General features: G+C 35.4%; 1 protein-coding gene across 1 annotated transcript; it reads right to left on the reverse strand.

Annotated features, from left to right (window-relative positions):
* Nucleotides 1-564: 564 nt before the first annotated feature.
* TUBE1 (tubulin epsilon 1) lies at nucleotides 565-16,374 on the reverse strand. Its single transcript, XM_054568898.1, has 12 exons — nucleotides 16,335-16,374; nucleotides 16,162-16,235; nucleotides 15,493-15,545; nucleotides 13,427-13,481; nucleotides 10,315-10,430; nucleotides 8,893-9,014; nucleotides 5,181-5,368; nucleotides 4,790-4,965; nucleotides 3,842-3,982; nucleotides 2,148-2,288; nucleotides 1,064-1,238; nucleotides 565-723 (listed from the first exon to the last, which is right to left on the reverse strand). The coding sequence occupies exons 1-12, from the start codon at nucleotides 16,357-16,359 to the stop codon at nucleotides 565-567; spliced, it is 1,425 nt and encodes a 474-aa protein (XP_054424873.1). The 5' UTR covers nucleotides 16,360-16,374.
* Nucleotides 16,375-21,697: the final 5,323 nt, after the last annotated feature.

The raw sequence follows: 21,697 nt of genomic DNA on the forward strand, positions 1-21,697 counted from the left end.
TTAAAAACGTAAATTGTGATTCTTTTGAGTGCATACAAACAAGGTTATCCAAAGAAGAAACAAAACCTCAGTAGTTGTAATAAAACCTATCCCTGTAGTGGATATTACACAGAAACATTTATATTGCAGTCTTCAACTCCCTGTACTTATTTTTAAAACGTGAGAAGAATTTAAACAGAATATGAAAACATAAATTATAAATAAATGTAAAAATATATCTGTACAAGATTTTTATTGAGGCCATGATTCTTATTGTATAAATGCATAAATATGAGATTATAAATAAAGTAAAATGCTGAAGAACTCTATTCTCTCAATTTTAGAAAAAGGGAATTTTCCGAAGACAATATTTGAAGTTAAGGCACTAAGTTTACTAATTTCACACACTGGTATTATCAACAACTGGTGATGAAATGAAACTACTCTTTCCGAGGAAAATACTTCCTATTATGAAAAATTCAAACCAGGCTTTCTGAATCACAAAGATTCTGAAACAGAAAGGTAAGGTGACAAAAAAACAATGTGAATTTAAGAAAAAGTGAAAGCATCTTTTGGGTTTCTGTTTTACACAGCTACCCTCAGTCTAGGCAAATCTTCCACAGGCATGCTCTTCGTGGCATCCAGATGGTTATATTCCTGTACGAGTGCTGATAAAGATGACACAGCTTCCGTGAAACAGCTTTCCTCCATCCCTTCAATTTGCAGATAGTGATGCAGATGAGCCTACAAATTAAAAAAACTGAATTATGTCGACTCTTTTCAGGAAATTTAATATGTACAACTACCCTATAAAGTAAACATTCTTTATTAAAATGATAGGTCACTCAGGTTTACAAAAGAAATGAGAACTCAAATCCCATAAACTCGTGAGATCTCTCATTTAGATAGTCTTAGTAAGCCTATCCTCTTCAGTTATAATTAGCACAAAGAATATAGAAGATAGGAGAACCCTGATTTGTAACAGCATAATTCTGGGAATACATCTTAAATAGACAAAATAAACACATATAGTGGAATATATTTTAAATCGCCAGAAGAAACACATATTGTTACAAATAATTACCTTTTTCTTGTAGAGCCTCATGAATCGCTCTCTCAGTTCCATGAAGGTAGGTTTCACACATGTGTTATTTGCTAAAGCTAGTAATGAATGGCAGTGGCCCACTGGGGGTACTGAGCACAGGCTGGTCTTCCAGCCTTCTTGATTCCAGGAGACAAACTGTAGAGAAGGTTTTAATCTGAGACACAAAAACTTAAGGTAAGATTTAAGGTACTAAAAATGTCTGCCTTATTATAGCAGCCCACATTAGTTAAACTAGAACACTACTAATGAAACCATTAGTTTATAATGGCAGTTATCTATTTTTTACAACTAGTAGTATTGTGGTACAATCTAACAGTTAACTAAGGGAGATTTAGTAAGAAGACATGAGATTAGTTGTGATGGTGACTCAAAAAGCTAAACATATTGCTTAATATTGGAAACCTGGGGATGAAAAGAAATGAAGGTATTATAATTTTCTTTGTAATTCAACAGTTTTCCTAAAAATAGACTGTCAATAAACAGTAAACAAACTTAGAAGTGTACTGATAATAGTGTGGTAATAAACATAATAATAATAGTTAAATTTTCTGAACACTTTGAGGAAATAAAACATCTCATATAATTTAGTACTTGTAAATAACAACTTTGTACTATTGTTATTCTTCTTTTACATTTGAGGAAAATAAGTCTAACAGAGGCTAGGTAGCTTGGTCAAAGTCACACTCTACTTAAGCAGCAATTCTACAATTTGAACACAGACCACCCTAACTACTATGCTACAAATGTCACAAGCAATACACATAACTAATTATCTTGAAAAAAGTATAAAATTGCCCTGGCTGGCACGGCTTAGTTGCTTGGCAATCATTCCACAAAGTGAAAGGTTACGGGTTCTATTCCTGGTCAGGGCACATGCCTGTGTTGTGGGTTTGGCCCCCAGTTGGGGTGTGTGAGAGAGGCAACTGATCGATGTTTTTTTCTCACACTGATGTTTCTCTCCTTCTCTATCTCTCTCCTTTCCCTTCCCTCTAAATAAATAAATAAAATCTTAAAAAAAAAATACATATATATATATATAAATAAAAAAATATAAAAATCATACCTTTCAATATTTCTGCGAAGATCTGAAATCTGGACATTTCCTCTAACCATGAGGGCACATGCGAGGTAGAGACTGTGTTTGGGGTCAGCCCGAATTAGCTGGTAATCTTTACTAAAGGCATCTGAAAACATTTGATCCAACCTAGAACAATTAGAGGCACTGTTTAAACAAAATATTACATCTTTCTCCTCTGTATAAAACGGAAAGTAATCATCTGTGCTATAATTTTCTCAGCAGTCTTTTATGGAATATGAGAAGAAAGGAAATCATATATTTTTTTGGAATACAAATTTGCAATAAATTGGTGATTTCAGGTTCCTACCAAAGGTTAACTGTATCATTAGTTAGCTCTGTGAGGTACTGATGGGAACTTGTGTCATTATTACTTATTTCAGTATGCTTATCTGCTTCTTAGTATCAGAACTATCAAAACTAATTAAAAGCCTAAAATATTAAGAGAAGATCACTTTATCACTGTAAAATACATCATAAATTAGTTAGGAATAATCAAGAGCAGACTATCAAAGGACAATGTTAGGCTCACTATCAAAGATGAAACTATAGTAGTGTTCCTGAAAAGGAAGACTTTTAAGTGTATGAAGTCTTTTAACTCCATTTTTTAATCCTTGAGTTAAAGAAGGGAAGATAAGAGTGACTGATGAAGTTCACATCTAACAACTCACAGCCTTGCAGGTCTTTAGTATGGCCCTATTAATTCAATACAAATATGATCAGGTTCCTTAGACAATTCTAGCCAGAGCTCTGTGTGCTGAATTTGCATCAAGTCTGAGAAGAGCCATAGAATTTGCACTACGCTACCTATTCATTCAGATATTCACTAAATATCTTCTATATGCCAGGCTTGGTTCTAAGTGCAGAGACCCAGCAGTGAACACCAACAGAAAATTCCCTACTCTCCTGGAGCTTACATTCTATCCTGATTATCTACAGTGAGGATAGAGAACTCTCTTAGGAGATGGTGAGTTTTGGGGCATTCATGAATCCCCTGCTATTGTATTCAAAATGCTGGTGTGTCTGTGCTTTCTGGCATTTTTAAGGAGTCAAGGAAACCCAGAAATGGTTAAGAATTGCTAAACAACAAGTGGTCAAACTCATTCTTGATTTATCTTTTGTCATAAAATAGAAAAACCAATAAGCAGGTATTAATAATTATTGGGATACTTACCTTTATTTACGTTAGAAATATGAAATTTCAAAAAAAATACACACTCATGTACTTACTGTTTTCATTTGCTAAAAATGAACTAGGTACAGAACTAACATTATTTAATACACCCAACAGGTGTATGAGGTAGGTACTCAGACTCTCATTTTTACAGATGAGAACAACTAAGAAATAGTGGCAAACTTGCTATTAGAGAATTAGGATTCAGACTTAAGTATGTCAAACTTCAAAGCCCTTAAATCTTATATCTTTATTAATTTTCATAAGCTTAAACATTTAATTAATTAGATTTAATTTCAAATAGTTTAATATTGACTTTTTTAAATAATGACTTCTAAATAAAGCAGCATTCATATAGTGGAAAAATGGCTGTCATCAACTGTATTTTATATACTTCTCACAAAGAAAATCATATGAAGAAACAGTTATTATAAACTTTTTTTCTTAAATTTTTTTAAAAAGGTAACTCAAGTTCTCAAGTAATTGGAATAAAGTTACTACAGCTTACCTTCGAGGAGGAATGTTAACATCTGCCAATGTATACAGAGGTGTTAGGCTTGACACAAGATAATGCAGCCGAGGAAAAGGAACTAAATTCATGCTGATTTCATTAAGGTCCATATTAAGAGATCCTTCAAACCTCGCAGAGCTAAAAAATTAACATTAAAGCATGAGAAAAAATTTAATTGTAAAGTTACACACTTTAGATGTAGCTTGATTTATATTCAGCAGGCATTTTCTTAAATACTTTCAAACTCTGTTCTTTAGTAGACAACATACACTTTCCCCCCCACCGTATTAGTGAAATTTAGTATCATGAATGTGATATATAAATATAATTAAAGTATAACATAACATCTTTAGCAACTCTTATTTCTGGCTTATCTGAAGTATAACCAACATAGTATTACAGTTGTTCATTACATATATAAAAATATCTTACTAAAAACAGACTAAAGATTGAGTTAAACATAGACAGGTCAATGATTATTTATTCTGTAATCTTTACTAAATTCCTCAGGCATCTGCTCAATAAGCTCTATAATTTGGAATATAATAATGTCAAAGTAATCTTCAGTCAAGGAAATACTGTGAATCAGCGAATGAGGAGGTGCAGATTAATTGGTTTTAAAGATTAAGACATTCCACAGCAAAAAAATGTTTACTTTTGTCTAACCAAGTGTTTCTCAAGTGTACCTACCACAAAACCTTTTATTACATTAACACCTATTAACATTCCATGTAATATACCTAAGGAAATGTTCATTTGGAGTCACGGAAGTTAAAATCCTGATATATTACTCTAAGATTTGAAACCGCAAGACAAACTAAAAACAAAAGCAGCTCTGACAACTTCGAATAACTAAAAAAAAAAAAAAGCTATTACAAATATCATCAAACACACAGTGAAGTTTTTAAACTGTCCTGTCCTTACGAATACAATCATTAGGATTACCTTGTTAGGTTAAGCAGCAAATTTGCCACAATGTTGTTCATTGCATCAAAGGGCTTTTCCTGTCGTTTTTTAAAAGCCCCAGCACCTGAAGTAACCAGACTCTTTGGCTTCACAGTTGTACCCAACTTTCCAGAATTCACCATGAGGTCAATTTTGCTAATGATGTCAAATAGAGACTTTTAAAAGAAAAACAATGGGGGAGAAGCTATTAAGAAGAGTGGATATAGACGACGTTCTACCAGAGAGGGAAGAAGAGAAAGGAAAAGAATTTAAACTTATTTTTTCTCTTAGACGGGAAGGCTGAGAAGTAATGTTTCATATAAACATGTAAGCATAACACAGGAATGACTGTATAGGCAATATGTTCATGAATTACAATGTCATTTCTTACTTGGTTGTCAATGGGCAACACACAGTCTGCATGCTCATTGAGTTCCTTCATTGCCAAGATGCTATTATAAGGTGAAGTTATGACATCATCCTCACCAGAAGGATAAATTGAAGTCACAAATCTGTATACTTCTGGGAATTCATCCTCTAGCACCTTTAAAAGAAATGTGCCAAGTCCAGATCCTGTTCCTGAGGGTTAAATTTCAAAGAGAAAACAGCATAAATGGTTCAGAATATAATCATAAGGAATTTGGAATTTTATTTTTTGGTAGAAATTATATTAAGAACTTTTAATTTTCAACATATTCCTGTGATTGTATATTAACTCATCTAATTTCAGATAAGGAAACAAAGACAACATGGGTAGTGAGGCTTATAGTTCTGAATTCAAGCTCTGGCTCTTGCTGTGAGTTTGGGAGGGTTTTCTGTTTCACTCTTTTTCACATTAAGTTGTATCTATATGATGCCGAAAGAACTGAAGGATAAAAAATTCAACTAAGGCCTACACTTAATATTAGGCATCTTAAAAAAATGAAAACTATCATAACATTTTTGGTATGTCCAGGAAAAGTACAGCCATTATTAATTAAAAAAATTAATAATTAAACAGTTTATGCAATTTTGATGTAACCTGGCAGCCAAGGAGGGTGGACTGGAATGCGCAGGCATGAACAATGACGACTTCACTGTACTAGTGAGTGGGGACAGAAGTCACCATTGAGTGAGCATGTATGTGTACTGTGTCCGTCACATTAAAAATGAGCAAGTACAGCAAAAAATTTGCATCAAATTTTGTGTTAAGCTTGAACATTCCTCAGTGGAAACTATTGTAATGATTCAGAAGGCTGCAGCTATGGGCAACTGGTGACTGGCAGCTTCATCGTGACAACCTGCCTGCTCATGCATCATGTCTAGTGCAGAGTTTTTTTTGTGAAATGTCAAATCACCTAGGTGACTCAGCCCTGATACAGCTCAGATTTGTTGCCCTGTGACTTCTAATTTTTCTAAAAATGAAAATCACCTTAAAAAAGGGAGGAGGTTTCAGACCGTTGATGAAATTCAGGAAAATACAATGGGGCAGCTGATGGCGATTGGGAGAACTGTGTGAGGTCCCAAGGTACCTATTTTGAAGGGGACTGAGGCATCATTGGCCTACGTACAATGTCTCTTGTATCTTCTTTGATAAATGTCTCTATTTTTCATAGTATGTGGCTGGATACTTTCTGGACAGACCTCAACAACCTTAATGATGAACACTATCACAACTTAAGCAACTTAAACACTAAGTTGAAATTGTTTCAAATTCAGCATTACTACCTTGAATTTCAAATATTTTCAGGTAGGAAATTTTTCTTTTTACTATTTATTTAAAAGCAGAAATTCAAGGAATTCCCTTCAGATAACTTTCTGGCACACATAGTTACATTTATATAAATTCAGACATTTTTAAGAACTTTAAAGAGATAAAACTGGAATTTTCTAAGCCGGTGTTTTTCAAACTATGGGTTGTGAACCAATAGTGGTCTATGGAACTAATTTATTAGGTTAGGACCACTATTTTGTTTTCTTAAATATAACAGTAGAAATAATCAATGTGTTGCATGTAGTGTGGGTAAGTAACATTTTCTGACCCCTCTGTTTGTGTCTGTGTTTTTACGTTTGGTTTTGACGTGAAATATATTTCTTGCTGTTCTGATTAAAAAGAAGTTTAAAAGGCAATGCTCTAACCCATGTAGATAAATAGTAATAGTCTATGATGTTAAAAATACTAGATGAAAGTGAGGGAGATCTTTTTGGTTAATCTTTAATAAGTAGTAATTTCTAAGCATTATACAAAACCAAAGCCATTATAGAAGAGATGATTTTGATTCCATGAAAAATAAGCAAAACTTCTATACATATATAAAAAACCCATAAACTAATAAAAAGGCAAACTAAGAAAAAGTCTTCAACACATATGATGGAGGATAAACTTTCTTTAGTAAAGAGGTCTCACAAATCACCAACCAAAAATACAGGAATACACTAAAAAACTGGGCTAAGTATATAAATATCTAACTCAAGATAAACCAAATGGAAAATAGATGTGAAGATGCTCAACCTATCTTCTAATTAAAGGTATGCAATTTAAAATAATATAACTTTGAACATATTAGATTTATATCTCATAATACTCAGTGATGGTGATAAGTATGGGGAAATAAACTTTTATAAATTGTTGCTAATAATATGGGTTCATGCAATAATGTAAGAAGACATTTAGTAATCAATCCAAATTTAAAATGTACTTAGGTCTCACTTTCCTTTCTAGGGATATTTCCTACAGCTATAGCGGCATAAAGGAACAGAAACGTATGTGCCAGATGTTCACTGGGGATTGTTTGTGATAACTAAACACCATAAACAAATTAACATCTATCAATGAGGACTGACTTTAACATTACCTATTTACGCAATTGAATTCTATGAGACAGCTGATAATGAAAGACATTTGGGAAAAACATACAGTGAAAAAATTACAGAATACACATTGCATAATCTTGTTTATGTAAAAATACAGGACACACATACTTTTAATAGGCATAGAAAATAGCTGGAAGGATGACACTGGCAACTTAATTACCTGTGAGGAGAGACACTAGGGATTGAATGTGGGAAAGGAGAACTTCATTTTTAACCTTCAGTATTATTTAAATTGTTTTTGTCATTTTCAGCAAATTATAAATTATAATCTTCTGGGGTTTTGAGTAATAGAGGGATTAAAAAGGCACCATAATGAGCTATAAATCAAACTGTTTTTTAAAAAATAACTTAATCTTGCATGTTATTTATACTAGTATAAAAAACTTGTTTCTTAATTTAATGGTTATGATGGTCTTCTACAGGCATGGTTACATAGTGATTGTGGCTTTAATTATAAAATGCTATCACACTGAATAATAGATATGTATAGACTTTTGTCAACTGTACATAACCTGCTGAATATAAATTCTTAATCTTAGCTTGAATAAAAAAACATAGCAAATTTTCCTTTTAAAATCACCTAATCCTATTATGAAATTAGCAGATTATGATGTTTCTATTTGATGGAATAGGGAAGAAAAAGACTTCACTTGTACAGTGTAGGATCCCCCGGGGAAAGAGGGCAATGCAGATCATTTATTGTAGGCCAAGTTGATTAACTGTCATTTGAGGAATGATTTAAAGTTCACTAAAACGATTTTACTTATTGGACACAACACAGTTTTGAAGATAGTTATAGAAAAAGATACTGATTGTCTTTTGCAAGCATACCTGTGAAAATGCCAGGAATACTTAGCTGTAGTTAGGATAAAGAATTGCATGAGCAAACTCTTAGGAGAAAGTCAGCATTCCCAAGAAGCTCATATAAACTGAAATGTAGTTGGAAATTTATAAAATAAAGGTAGAAGAAATATTTCAGATTCCATTCTATTTACTTTTTTTCTATTGACCCTTAAAAGGATTTTTTAAAAATGGTACTAGTGACACATTTTGATATTTAAGATAAAAAGCTGTTATGTACATACATTCATGAACACGCATGCTCTTACTGGTTCTCTCTTTATCAGGCATAGGATGGAAAACAAGACTTAAGTTTGCAAATGAATTCCCAACTATACTTTCACATTGTTATTGTGTTTCACATTGTTATTGTCAATGTTTCACATTGGCAAACAAATGAATAACTTTACCTCCTCCCATGGAATGTATTATAAAAAAGCACTGCAAACAATCACAGTGCTCTGCCGACTTTCTGAGTTTCTCTAAAATCTGTTCTTGGTAAAGACTGCCAAAAACTTTGTGCCCCACAGCCCTGAAAAAAAAGAATACAGACTTAAGAAAATTCCTTGCATTATTTCAAGATTTGATTTCTGATTAGTTTCATATCAAAAAAATCATGATATTTCAAAGACATCAGGTAAAAATTTAGCAACTATGTATGTATAATCCTCAGATATACTAATTAGATAGATCATTATCAATGGATATTAAACTATGGTTTTCTAAATTTCTCATTTTTTTTCTTAAGCTATAATTACAACAAAAGATTTTAGTTACAGTTTTTCTCATTTCCATTTAAAGAACTCTGATTGCGGTGACTTATATATTAAAAAGCAGAATGTGGCCAACTTAGAAAGACAAAAAATTTTAAACTATTTTAGTTTAAAATGAAAAAAACATTGCTCACATCATGTTATTACTAGATGAAATAACATACAAGAGAAAACTGATACTCATGAGAATCTGCTAGCCTTTTACCTGCCCAAATTTGCAAGTATCACTATGATGAACTACAAAATAAGCATGATATTCCCACAACGTGCAGTCAGGTGTACCTCAAAAGTTACAGAATATGTTATTCAACAGCTGGAGAAAAGCCAGTTGGGTGGTCACGTGGACTGACTTATTTAGCGATTGGTTCTCCCCAAATGACTTTCCCAGAACACAAGATTCAAATTCGAATTCATGCTTTAGTGAAATTATACATCACTACACATTATGAACTTGAGGGACTGACTGCAAATAGCTATTAATAAAATAATAAATATAAGATTTACAAATAGTGAGGAGCTGCTTAATTTTCAAAAAACACTCTCAATGTGAAATTTTAAATGATCGTTGTTGGAGCTCTTCTCCCGTTAAGGAGGCACAGCCATTGTAACTGAAGGACCAAACAGGGCCTCAGGCTGAGCCTGAACGCTGGGACACTGGTCTGGCTTGCATCTCTGTATCAATTCTATTAAATCTGACCAACTGGGGAACTTCATAGAGTCAAGCAGTATAGGTAAGTGAACAGTTTATAAAACTATTTAAAACTTTTGTCACTACTTAGTATTATGCAAGAATCAATTGACAATGAGGGAATTTAGCAAATCAGTTTTTCATGATTCATCTTTTTCTTAAAAAAATGAGAAAGAACTAGGATATAGGTGGCTTCTGAGAATTATGGAACATTATCATTTATCAAGGAAAAGACGATGGCTGAAAGGCTTAGAATTAGGTATGGCAAGTTGCATTTTGATTTCATGTTAGCAGAACCTATTAGAATGAAGGAAATATTGCTCATTTTTTTTCAGATGACATTTCCATTTTAATGTTCAGCATATTCTCACCAATTATTCCCTGAGCCAGAAATATCAGTGATGAGCTGCTTGCTATCAAATACATCTCTCAAAGGTCCCTGCAGAATTTCATTTACTACCCCTTCTTCCATGTCAATCAAGACAGCCTGAGGAAGAGAAATAAATTTGAATTAGCACATTTTTCTTTAGAGTTAGTCACTCTGTACATGAAAATAACTTATGAGCTAAAAGCTGCATTGTTCTTTTTATAATCTAAGTTTAATCAAATCTTTATTTGAATCTTTATGTAGTCTCTGATATAGAAATTAAAAAATAATTTCGCTCTGCTTGAAAGGTGAAATCCAATAAAAGATGGATTCTAAGCTCTTATCTTACTCCAAGTAGGGGGAGAAAAAAGGAACTGAATAATCCTCTCAACTGATTTCTAACTATTCTTTTATTCATGTGCTTATGTGACTGTAACTTTCTTGAGAACAAGGTCTCAAGAGATCTATAAGGTAACTTTAACCAGAGAAAATGCTCAACGGAGGGTGCATTAACGTATTTGCTCACTATAAGCAGCCATGCTGCTTGAATCACGGAAATTGTTCAATTCAAGCCAGTAACTGTGCAAAGCCAAAGCACTAGGTAGAGGTCAAAGGTGCTTACAGGGTCCTTCCCCCCAAGTAACTCACACTCTAACATATTACCACAAACTTTACTGACATAGGAGAAAACCTCTATTACTAAGAGGAACACCAGAATATAAAACATAGAGTTAACTATGAAAAGAATCAAAGGCTAGAAGGAAATACAGCAAAATGCAAGCAGGGATAGCTTGGCAGGGGGATTATAAACCCTGTACCCCCACTGTCTTGTGCTTTACTTCCCATATTTTCTACAATAAGGGAAAGGGGTGAAAAAGTAAGTAGTTAAGTAAATACAGAGAAGCTGGAAAAAAAAATTCTGAAACAATCTTAGGGTACACCATAAAGCTATTAACACTTCGCTTCATTGTCACAGAGAAAAGTGCTTGGTTTGTGGGCATTTTTAGCTTTTGCGATCATTACTGTTAAGCACTTACTACATATGCCACTATTCTAAGTACTTATATGTACCACCCTATTTAATCCTCACAGCCCTATGTGTAGGTACTATAATTTTCCCTACTTTACACATTGAAGAAATTGAGGTCTATAAAAGTTAAATAACTTGGCTATGATCACACAGCTAGTAAGTAGTAGAGCTGAGATTCAAACCTGGCTAGCCTGGCTGCCGAATACTGACTCTTAACCACTGAACTATATGCTCTGCCGTCTTATTGGAGCAGGAGAGTCAAGTTTGATATTTCTAGAGTACTGACTCCAATGGAGCTACAATTTGCGAATTCAATTATTTATGTAGTTAATGATGCTACCGTAAGCTGGCAATTAAAATAGCATTACACAGTATATTAGAAATATTATATTTTAATTGTATAATAGTTGACACAGTGCTGGTGTACTACTGCAGTATATTAGAAAGACAAAAATTGTTTACAAATGTGCTCCTTTACATATACAAATATAGATACACTCTACATAGACAAGACAATATAGGGCTATTTGCCGGTAATTTTAGGGATTTTTAAGAATATGCAATTTTTACTATATACTGACCTTGTTCTGAAATAAATTTATTGAAATCATTTGTGGAAGATTAAACCTTTTTTTTGGGTCTGAAGAAATACCATTTAGTTACTGTCTCTGAAATGGTGAGTGAGATTAAACATATTTAAGCCATACCCTCCATTACCTTGCAATCTGGCAAAAGCAGCAGCAAACAGAAAACTGACATTCAAGCACCTCCTAAAGCCAGTTTTGATAGCATTATCACTGTCACAGTCACTTAACATTAAAGCCCTGACATAGTACATAACTCTGCCAATCTTTCCTTGGAAATTAATTAAAATTAGGAGAAATTACTTTCAATTTCTCACTTAGCCACCCAAGGTCTGCTGTCACAACTGTTCCAGGATTTGATGTTCATCATTTTCTTCCAGAGCCACCTGGGGACAGCCTGCTGGTGTTTCAGCATTCCCTTAATTGTAACATAGGGTGCACACAATTCTGAGTATTTGCCTGTTAACTTCAGATGCTAGACACAGTAGAGGGACCCAGCCACCAAGTTAACTCCTGAAGCCTAGGCTCTTCACTGATCATAGCCATACAATGCCAATACCCCTAAGGAAAAATGGAAGACTACCTTCTAGGACAAATCAAAGTCTACAGAAACACACTGATTTATCTCTTCCAACAGTGTTTCCTTCGCCTTGCCTGCGGACATGGTGGTGGGAAAGAGCTCAAATTGGGAGTGGTCTAGGAAATGTCAACATTTCTTTTTCTGTGTAAGAATTAGATTGGGATGTTAGCACTGTCTATGGCATGGAGTATACCAAGTGTTAATCCATTAACCTAACAGCCTACAAGTACACAGTCACTGCCCTAAATTTGTTTTCCAAGGATGTAAAAGATCAAAGATACAAAATGGTTCCCAGGTACCAGACTATTGCTTTTCATTCTTTCAGCCAGTACCCCACATCTGATCCTTACTGTCTCGATCACTTCCAGAGCGTCAAAAGTGCCTTTCTTTTTTGTTAAAGTCAAAGGTTACTAATCAATAATTGGAAAAAGCAGTTTGTCCGAGACAAACAATCGCAGAAAAGTGTTGTGGAAATGAGATTAGGACTAATATGGGTTATTGACTCAAAATATTTTTGTTCAGGAGGTCTTACAAGGTTATTCACTACAATATGGCTAAGTCCATGCTTTGTAAAAGCAGCAAATAAACTGTTATCTTCAAAGGAAAAATTAACTTGCATTATTATGTATTTCAGGCTTAGAGTTAAGAAAGAGCTCATAATTTATCTAGACATATATTTCTCCTGAAAGATTTAGGAAAAAGTGGTAAATATGAAGTGTTTTTACTTTAAGCACAAAAATAGTCTCCCTAAAATTGCAGGCAGACACTTATGTCTGCTAATTACATTTATATTACATGTGGCTTAGTAAATACTTTTTTTAATTTGAGAAGTTAAATTTAAATTTTATTGTCATGATGGTTTCAGAAGTATAGTTATTTTAAAAACATGTGTGGTATAAGATTCCAAGTGTGTATATCTTACTCGTGCTTTTAAAGAACAAATTTTCCCCTTGGAAATATTGCCACCATCACCAACTCTGAAAAATAAAAAATGAGAAAAAAAACCCATAAGATCTTCCATGGCTATTAGTACTATCAGGTAATAAAGTTAACTTCTATTTACATAATAAAGCTACCTATTGGCCAGGCGAGGCAGACAAAACAGATACCAATGGAGTCACTATTCTAAATTGTGTCCTTTGCCTACCTCCCATTAGGTTAAAAAGGTGAGATACTTACTTCTCTAGCTTTCTTTGTAGTTAGTGCTGCCCATATAATTCAATTCTGGCTCATAAGAGAGTATTTTGGGGAAGCTTTTCTAATAAAAAGGAGATGTAGTTGCTGCCAAAAATTGGCAGTTGCTGACAATTCTTCTGTTTTCCCACCTTGAATGTGAATATGAATGTGATTCCTAGACTGGAGGCTGTCATTTCATAGTTATAAGGTAATAAACATGAAGACAAAGTCAACACACTAAGAATAAGGAAACGACAGGCAGCATCTTGGTCTTTAAGGCACTTCTCCAAACCTGGAACATCTAATTTCCTGATTTATTTGCATCTGAGATCACTGGATACCTTTATCATTTAAACCACCATTAATGAGGTTTGCTGTTACAGTTAAACAGGTATCAACACCTAAACCCATTTGTTTATGGACTACCTGCATTCACACTATAATGGCAGAGTTGAGTAGAGGTGACATAGGCTTTGTGACATTGCCTTTCTGCTTTTAGTTTGGTGTACCTGCTTGTACTAGATAACAGTGGACCCATATTCAAGGCATCAACAATGTTTCCAAGTTTGCAAGCCTAGGGGTCAGGATCCGGAATTCACCAAGTTGAAGACTAACTTGGAGATAACTACCTCAGATACCCAACCAACAAATTCAAGTTAGAACTGCAATTTTCATTGAATTATATTAAAACTGGATATTAAGTATGTATTTTTCAGTTCAAGCCCACCACAGTTTAGCTTTAAGTGTTTTGAAGATAAATGAACTTATTAATTTAACATTAAAAGTTTATGAACAGCCTGACTGGCCAGGTAGCTCAGTCGGTTGTAGCATCATCCCATATAACAAAAGGTTGTGGGTTTGATTTTTAGTCGGGGAACATACAAGAGGCCACCAATGGATGTTTCTCTCTAACATCAATATTTCTCTCTCTCTCTCCCCCTCCTTCCTCTCTCTCTCTAAAATCAATAAATATATCCTCAGGTGAGGATTAAAAAAAAGCTTATGAACAAAACTTGAATGTCGAGTTACTTTCAGATAAAGATATATAATTACATATACCCTTTATTAAATAAACAAAGGTAATCTGATAATTGTCTCCCTTTCAGCACATTCTATTCATAGAGCAAATATTCCTGACCACATTAACATAAATGTAAACAATATAATTTTCTTTCAAAAGTTAGCCAAGATGAATTAACAAAATACCCAAGGAGCATCTTCCAGCACTCCTTTTAAGTGAAACTTTATTTACAGGTCAAGTTAAAAGGTGGCATACTAAAGGTTCTTTTTGTCACTTAATATAGGCTTAAAAGAAAACCTGCTGTCCTGTTCTGAAGAATGATATGAGAATGAGAAATATGATTTTAATGAGAAAAAGAAACAAAAAAGCCAGACAACTTTACAGTTATCAACTCTGCTTTTACTGTCCTTTGAAGAACTGTCCAATCTGTTGACATGAAAAGTATCACTATGCTGTGTCAGTAACTTTCAACCTTTTTCATCTCCTGGCACTTAAACTAGTTACTAAAATTCTGTGGCTCACCAAAAATGTATTTTTTTTACAATCAAGCAAAAAAAAAAAAAAAAAAAAAAAAAAAAAAAAAGGTATAATTTTGATTCATTTACACCAGATGGCTCTTGTTGTGTTGGCTGTTGTCATTTTTTTATTTGACAATTTAAGGGAAAAGAGGTCAGTGCCCTTGACTGAAGAGTCAGCTATTCCACGTTTTAAAAATTCTTGCAGCTTACCAGTGTGCCACAGCACCAGCTGAAAGTCACTGCCCTAGGCAATAGACTTTAGCCCCAACTTACCTGGTATCCACATTTCTAAAGAAGCTGCTTATTGCCTCATCATAAATTGCTTTCTAAAAAGAAAGAAAATATTTAGAGCATTTGATTAATTTGCCTCTTTACCAAACGAAGTCGTTTCAATTTAACAAAGCCACAATTCTGTAATGGCTGGTGTGTGGCTATGATAAGTAAAAGCAAATTATCATAAAATGTTTAGACTGATTTTTCCAATCTAGAGAAGAGTAAATCTGAGATTTGACTTAAATTCAAGGAAGCGTGCTGACGTCCTCATAGGAATGCAGAATCAAATGGAAGCTTTTTCTGAATTCTTTTGATCATTTTAAAAGCCGATTGGTTAAATGAAGGAGTACCACAAGTTACCTATTTTACAATCTAGGAATACCGCACGTTAGCTATTTTACAAAGTACTGCACTTTCACATATACTACTATCACATTGGTCTTCACAAGAATGCTGATGAAGATGAAACCCTGAGAATTAGGGGAAACGTAAGACCAAAAGTCTCTTCCCAGTTTAGTTTATCATGTGTCTAACGCCAATATACGTTTAAAAACCAGTTTATCCTTCATTGATAAGATCGCAGACAGCGCATATCGGTCAGGTAAAAGCTCAATAGAGTAAATCGTGCTGTGACTGGTGAGTGAGACTGTCCGGAGGCAGGGCTGGTACCTGGTTGACCGCGGCGTGCTCCCTCAGCGCCAAGTCCCAAAAGCAGCAGCCGATCTGGTTTCCGCACTGGCCGACTGCGATCAGGGAGAGGAAGGATAGGGACAGACATTAGGAGGCCAACAAGGCCCTGGGGCTCAGCGCGGGCTGGGTCTCACCCTCCCGGCACAGCTTACCCTGTACGATCACCGACTGGGTCATACTGCGGGACAGCTAGTCCGGACCCTTCAGAAGCCCGCGCGGGCCTTTGTATTCCCCTGGTCCGCCCCCGTCGCTTCCCGAGGGGGCGGGTCAGCCGTAAGTCACTCTGCTGCCGCAAGTCGCTGCCGTCGCCCCGCTTTTCTCTAGGTTCTAACGCCCTCGAAGGCCGCAAGTGCGCCTGCGTCTCACTGTTACCATAGCGACTGGGCCTCGGACCGTAGATCCAGGCTGCCTTGTCAACATCTTTTAGCGTCTGCCGCACCGTAGGCCCGGGTAACTGGCGGGTAACTAAGCTTTAACTAGGATTTTTAAACCTGCGTCTTTAAAATTGTTCATGGGCCCTCCTTAGAGGTTTAGCCTTCGTTTACAGGGTCAACGCCCTGAGCGGTGGGTCAAATTCTGTTCATTTAGGTTCCTCGGGACGCCGCGTTGGTGTCTCTTTCCAACAAGCCCTTTGTTCTAATAGAAAAGGAAAATTGTCGATGAGCACAAAGAAACCCAGGCCATTAGGAGTGGCAAGGTGCAACCGAAGCTAGGTGGTTATACACTTTGTCAAAGCGGCGCTTTAAGAGACCCGATCAATGTTTGTGGAAGCTGTAGGCTTCCAACATTAACTCATCGGCCCTCTGGAGGATTCAAAAGAAATTTAGAAACAGATTCTCAGCTCCAAGAAACTTACAACTTAATTGAAGATATACACGCAATGCTCATTCTGTGGTGCTGACTGTAAGTGCAGCAGGATTCAGTGGATGAGGATGTAATGAATAAATAGAAGACTGTTAAAAGAGATGAAATTAGTACTAGGCATTTAATTCATATACAGTGCTTAGATGGGAGAAGGGAGGAAAAGATAAAAAAATAAGGCATTCCTTAAAATTACCAATTCCTTAAAATTGTCAGACATTGAATACTCTAAACCCTTAGTGATCAATTTAGACCAGATTTCAATGAACAACTCAAGCACTTTAAAAATGAAATTAATATTTTCCACAAAAATTCTGATGAGCTACAACATTCTAGCAAGCCTTCCATTAAAAAAAAAAAGTTAAAGTTTATGTGCAATTACTGTGAAGTACAAGGAACACCTTATTCCTCCACCAGGACAAATAGTAGTTGTCACCACATATTTCTGATAGCTAGTAAGTTTCAAGTTGCAATGGTGGTTCATAGTGTTGAGGCTTCCCACGTTTATATTTGGATGTTTTTCACCTTAGTATTTATATATTTTGTTATTAATAGGCAACTTTTAATCAATTTCTTGCAATTGCTGGATTTTACTCTTAACTACTCATTAGTGAGAATGGAGTCAGTGGAGGTAGTGGTGGAGGTGCAGCCTGGCACCTCCAACACTTCACTTAGATTTTGATGCTGAAATCCCAGAGTCGGGGGCTTCCAAAATTTGCAAAGTTTGGTTCAGTTTGTAGAAGTGATGTTTGTAGGTGTGAGTCGGTGAACTATGGTGCCATCTTCTCTGGTGTTCTGGCCTCTGCAGAGCTCTACTGCTCATACAGTGGTTCTCTCCCAGTCGTTATCCCCAGGGGTCTCAGATGGGAATGAAGTTAAATTAAAAAGCCCTAACAAGTCTCATTAATAACTTTATTCTGGAGAGAATAAGACTGAGAGGCAATTCTGTTTAAGATTAAAGGTAGAACCTTACATACTACCACTTCAGTACCTCAGTAGAAGCAGAAAAAGATTTTAGATAGAGTTTATATTTTCCAGGAGTCCACACTGAAGTCAAAAATCTGAGCATGCCCTGGAGGTGAATTCACTCCTAATTAAATGAACTGAGACCTCATTGAAGATACTCAACATACTCTCAGAACAGCAGAAAGAAGCCAGGTCATCCTGAAAAGCTACACACAGTTTAGGGGAATTCTTGCTAATATAATACTTCCTCTGATAGAAACACTATGAAAAGGAAAATATGACTTATCTTTCACACTCTAGCTGTAAGTGGAAGAACAGGTTTCAGATAAATGGAAAAAACATCAAAGAAATTTACCCACACAAAAGTAGAGTATACTAGATTGAATTATTCTAAATTCTTTACCCATCCTTTCTGCACATTGCTGTGCAGAGCCTCCTGGTATGGTAGAGTAGGTAGAGTACACATTTTTGCCTCATTGGCTCTGGGTTTGGTCATGTGGCTTCTTTGGCTAATAGAATAACATCCGGTATGAAACTAGAAGGGGTTTTATTTTTTTATTATTATTTTTGAAACTAGAAGCAGTTTTAGATGTGCTTTTGTCTCTTGGACTTTGCTGTTTCTCCGAAGAAAAACTGCCTCAGTTGGTTGCTGTTTCCAAAATAATGAAGACCTGGATCATATCTGAGTGAATCTAAATTGAGATGCAGAGTCCTGTTTGTTGTTGGCAAACCCAGGTGAGGCAGGTGGAAATGAGCTGAATAGGAGACTATCCACAGTCTTTTGAGCAAGAAAAATATTTTCGGTTGAAGCCAAAAATAAGAGTATTGGAGCAGTAACTGACTGACAAACCAAAAAAAACAAAAACAAAAACAAAACTAGATTGGGTGAATTTCATGTTAAATATGAGCAAGAGAAAAAAATTAAGAATTATACAGACTACTACTATAAAGGGAAGGAAAGAAGGGAGGGAGGGAGGAAGGGAGGAAGAAGGAAGGAAAACAGCATTCAAAAGATGGATGAAGTACATGACCTAGATATAAACTACCTAAGGGGGAAACGAGGAAAATTCTCCATATATCATTTGCGCTTTAGAGGAACTTAAGAATATGAATTCAATAATGCAGGGACTTAAAGACATAAGGTCTATGAGGGCTGAATCTTGTCTGTTTTGTTCACTGCTATATCATTATTACCTAGAAGATTGCCTGGTATGCTGTAGGTAGTCGATAAATATTTGATGAGTAAATGAACTAAAATGGAGATAAAAGAGCAAAGGAAATTAACTGAAGGCCAGAACACCTTAAAGGACTAGGAAGTAAGTAGAAGCATGAAGAAGACTAGAGAGCTTAAATTTAAATTGCTGATATAGAGGAAAGCTTTGAGAAAATCAAAGAGAATATAATGAAGCAAAAGACAAAGATATTAAATCTCTTACAAGAGTGTGTGTATATATATATATATATATATATATATGTCCTGGTTAAGTTACTCAATTTTAAGAATAAAGAGAGAATTCCTCACGAATCCAGGCAAGAAACAAAAGGAGAGGGCGTGGAGAAAAAACAATTAAGCTTATTTAAGCTTGTGTCTAGCATGTCCAGTACTGGGAAATACTGAGAAAAAAAAAAGTTACAAAGTTCCGAGAGGGAATAAATGTGTTCAAAAATTTATATTTTCAAAGAGTCATTAAAATATAGTTTGAATTTCTGGGCACTCTATTCATTTTTATTCTGCTTGCACACTACATTTCTGAGCCTCTCTCTTTTAATGAACTGTAGAAATGATCCCTGAAAGTATAGTCTTCTAAAACTATCTGTTTTACATATAACTCGACAAACACAGCAACAGCAACCAAATGTTACCGACATACTTCCAACCTCTTCACCTAGCATTAAAGTTCATTAGTAAATCATTTACCTTCTAGGTTATCACAAAGTTTTCCAAAGGTTTTTTCAATAGGTTTTCCACTGAATAACAGATAGCTAATTATCCTTTCAGCTTCTAAGAGCAATTTCCTTGTCATTTGCTGCTTGACCACTTGCCCTAATGACAAATATATTTTACGTTTTTGTTATGGCAGTATCTAAGTCTGGAACTAAGTCTACATAAGTCAAGATAAATTTTGTTATGTTGTGGTAACAGCCAACACCCAAATCTCAATGGTGTAAAACAATAAATGTTTATTTTTTTTGCACATTATACATGTCCATTGAGGGGAGGGTGTCTGGGGGCTAGGCTTTATGTTATCCTCACTCTGGTATTTAAGTTACTGAGCTACCACTATTTGGTTCATTCTTGGTTTTTGTGACAGAGAAAGACAGCTCAGGAGGGTCTTGCACTGCATTTAATGGCTGCTGCTTACTCACTGGCCTGAACTAGTCAATGGGCTCCACATAATCATAAGGGGGCCAGAAACTGCAATTCCTGGAAGAGAGAAACCCAGAAATATTTGATGAACATCTGTAAGTGCACCACAGGCATTCTGCACATGACATCAGAACACAGCATCTGCTAGGCAGACTCCAAAATGGCACCCAATGATCTCTGTCTCCTATTTTTGTGTAGCGCCCTCCCCTTGAGTCTGGGCTGGACCTAGTGACCTCTTTCTAATGAATAGAGCCCACACACAGCCCAGTAGCTACCCTGAGTTGGAGGAACAGGATTGAGAATTCTGTTGGACAAAGGCAGCTAGATTTTCATGGCAGAGTACCAGAAATGAGCAATTATAAAGAGAAAGCTCTGGGGATCTTCAGGGAATTCCTCATGAGCCTTAAATCGAACACTGATCAGTACAAATGTGCGGAAACTATCCAAGGCTGAGGAAAGAATGACTGGAAGGAAGCAGGCTGAATAATTCCTGGGATTCACACAGCGCTGGGACTAGTTCACATTCCCAATATCTTGAGTGGAGGAATCTTGTAATATATGGGATCACTGAGTTAAATACACAGGAGAGTATTGCCTCATTAGCAGAGAAAAATTAGTAATAGATGAAAGACTGTTCTGATTTAGCCTAAGAACTTACAAAATCAATTCTCTAAAGGACCAAGCTGTTTCCGAATAACTGTGTCCCAGAGTAAAACTTGAAAGTACTTACAGGACTAAAAGTAAAATCCAGCATTCAACAATGTGAAATTTACAATGTCTGGCATGAAATAAAAAATCACAAGCTATGCAAAGATGTAGAAAAATATACTCCATAATGAGATTTTTAAAAATAAGCCAGTAAAAACAAACCAAAAAATGGCACAAATGAAAGAATTAGTAGATAAGGACATTAAAAACAACTTATATACTTTTTTATATTCAAGAAGGTAGAAAGGAGCATACAAATATTAAGAAAAGACAAATATAAAAGACACAAATTATACTTCTAGAAATAAGAAATACAATGTTTGAAATGAAAAATACAGTGGATGGAATTAAGAGCAGGTTAGACATTGCAAAAAAAAAAAAAGGGTAGTTAACTAAAAGACATAGCAATAGAAACTATCTAAAATAAAAGAGGAAAAAATAACAATAAAAAGGAGGTTCAGTGAGCTGTGGGACAATTTCAGACAGCTTTATATTCATGTAATGGGAGTTCTTGGAGGGAGAAACAAGAAATACTTGGGCCCTAGCTGGTGTGGCTCAGTGGATTGGGCGCTGGCCTGGGAACTCAAGGGTTGCTGCTGGTCAGGCACATGC

Source organism: Pteronotus mesoamericanus, unplaced genomic scaffold (genome assembly GCF_021234165.1).
Source record: "Pteronotus mesoamericanus isolate MK-2021 breed Mesoamerican mustached bat unplaced genomic scaffold, CSHL_Meso_final contig_20, whole genome shotgun sequence".
Taxonomy (NCBI): Eukaryota; Metazoa; Chordata; class Mammalia; order Chiroptera; family Mormoopidae; genus Pteronotus; species Pteronotus mesoamericanus.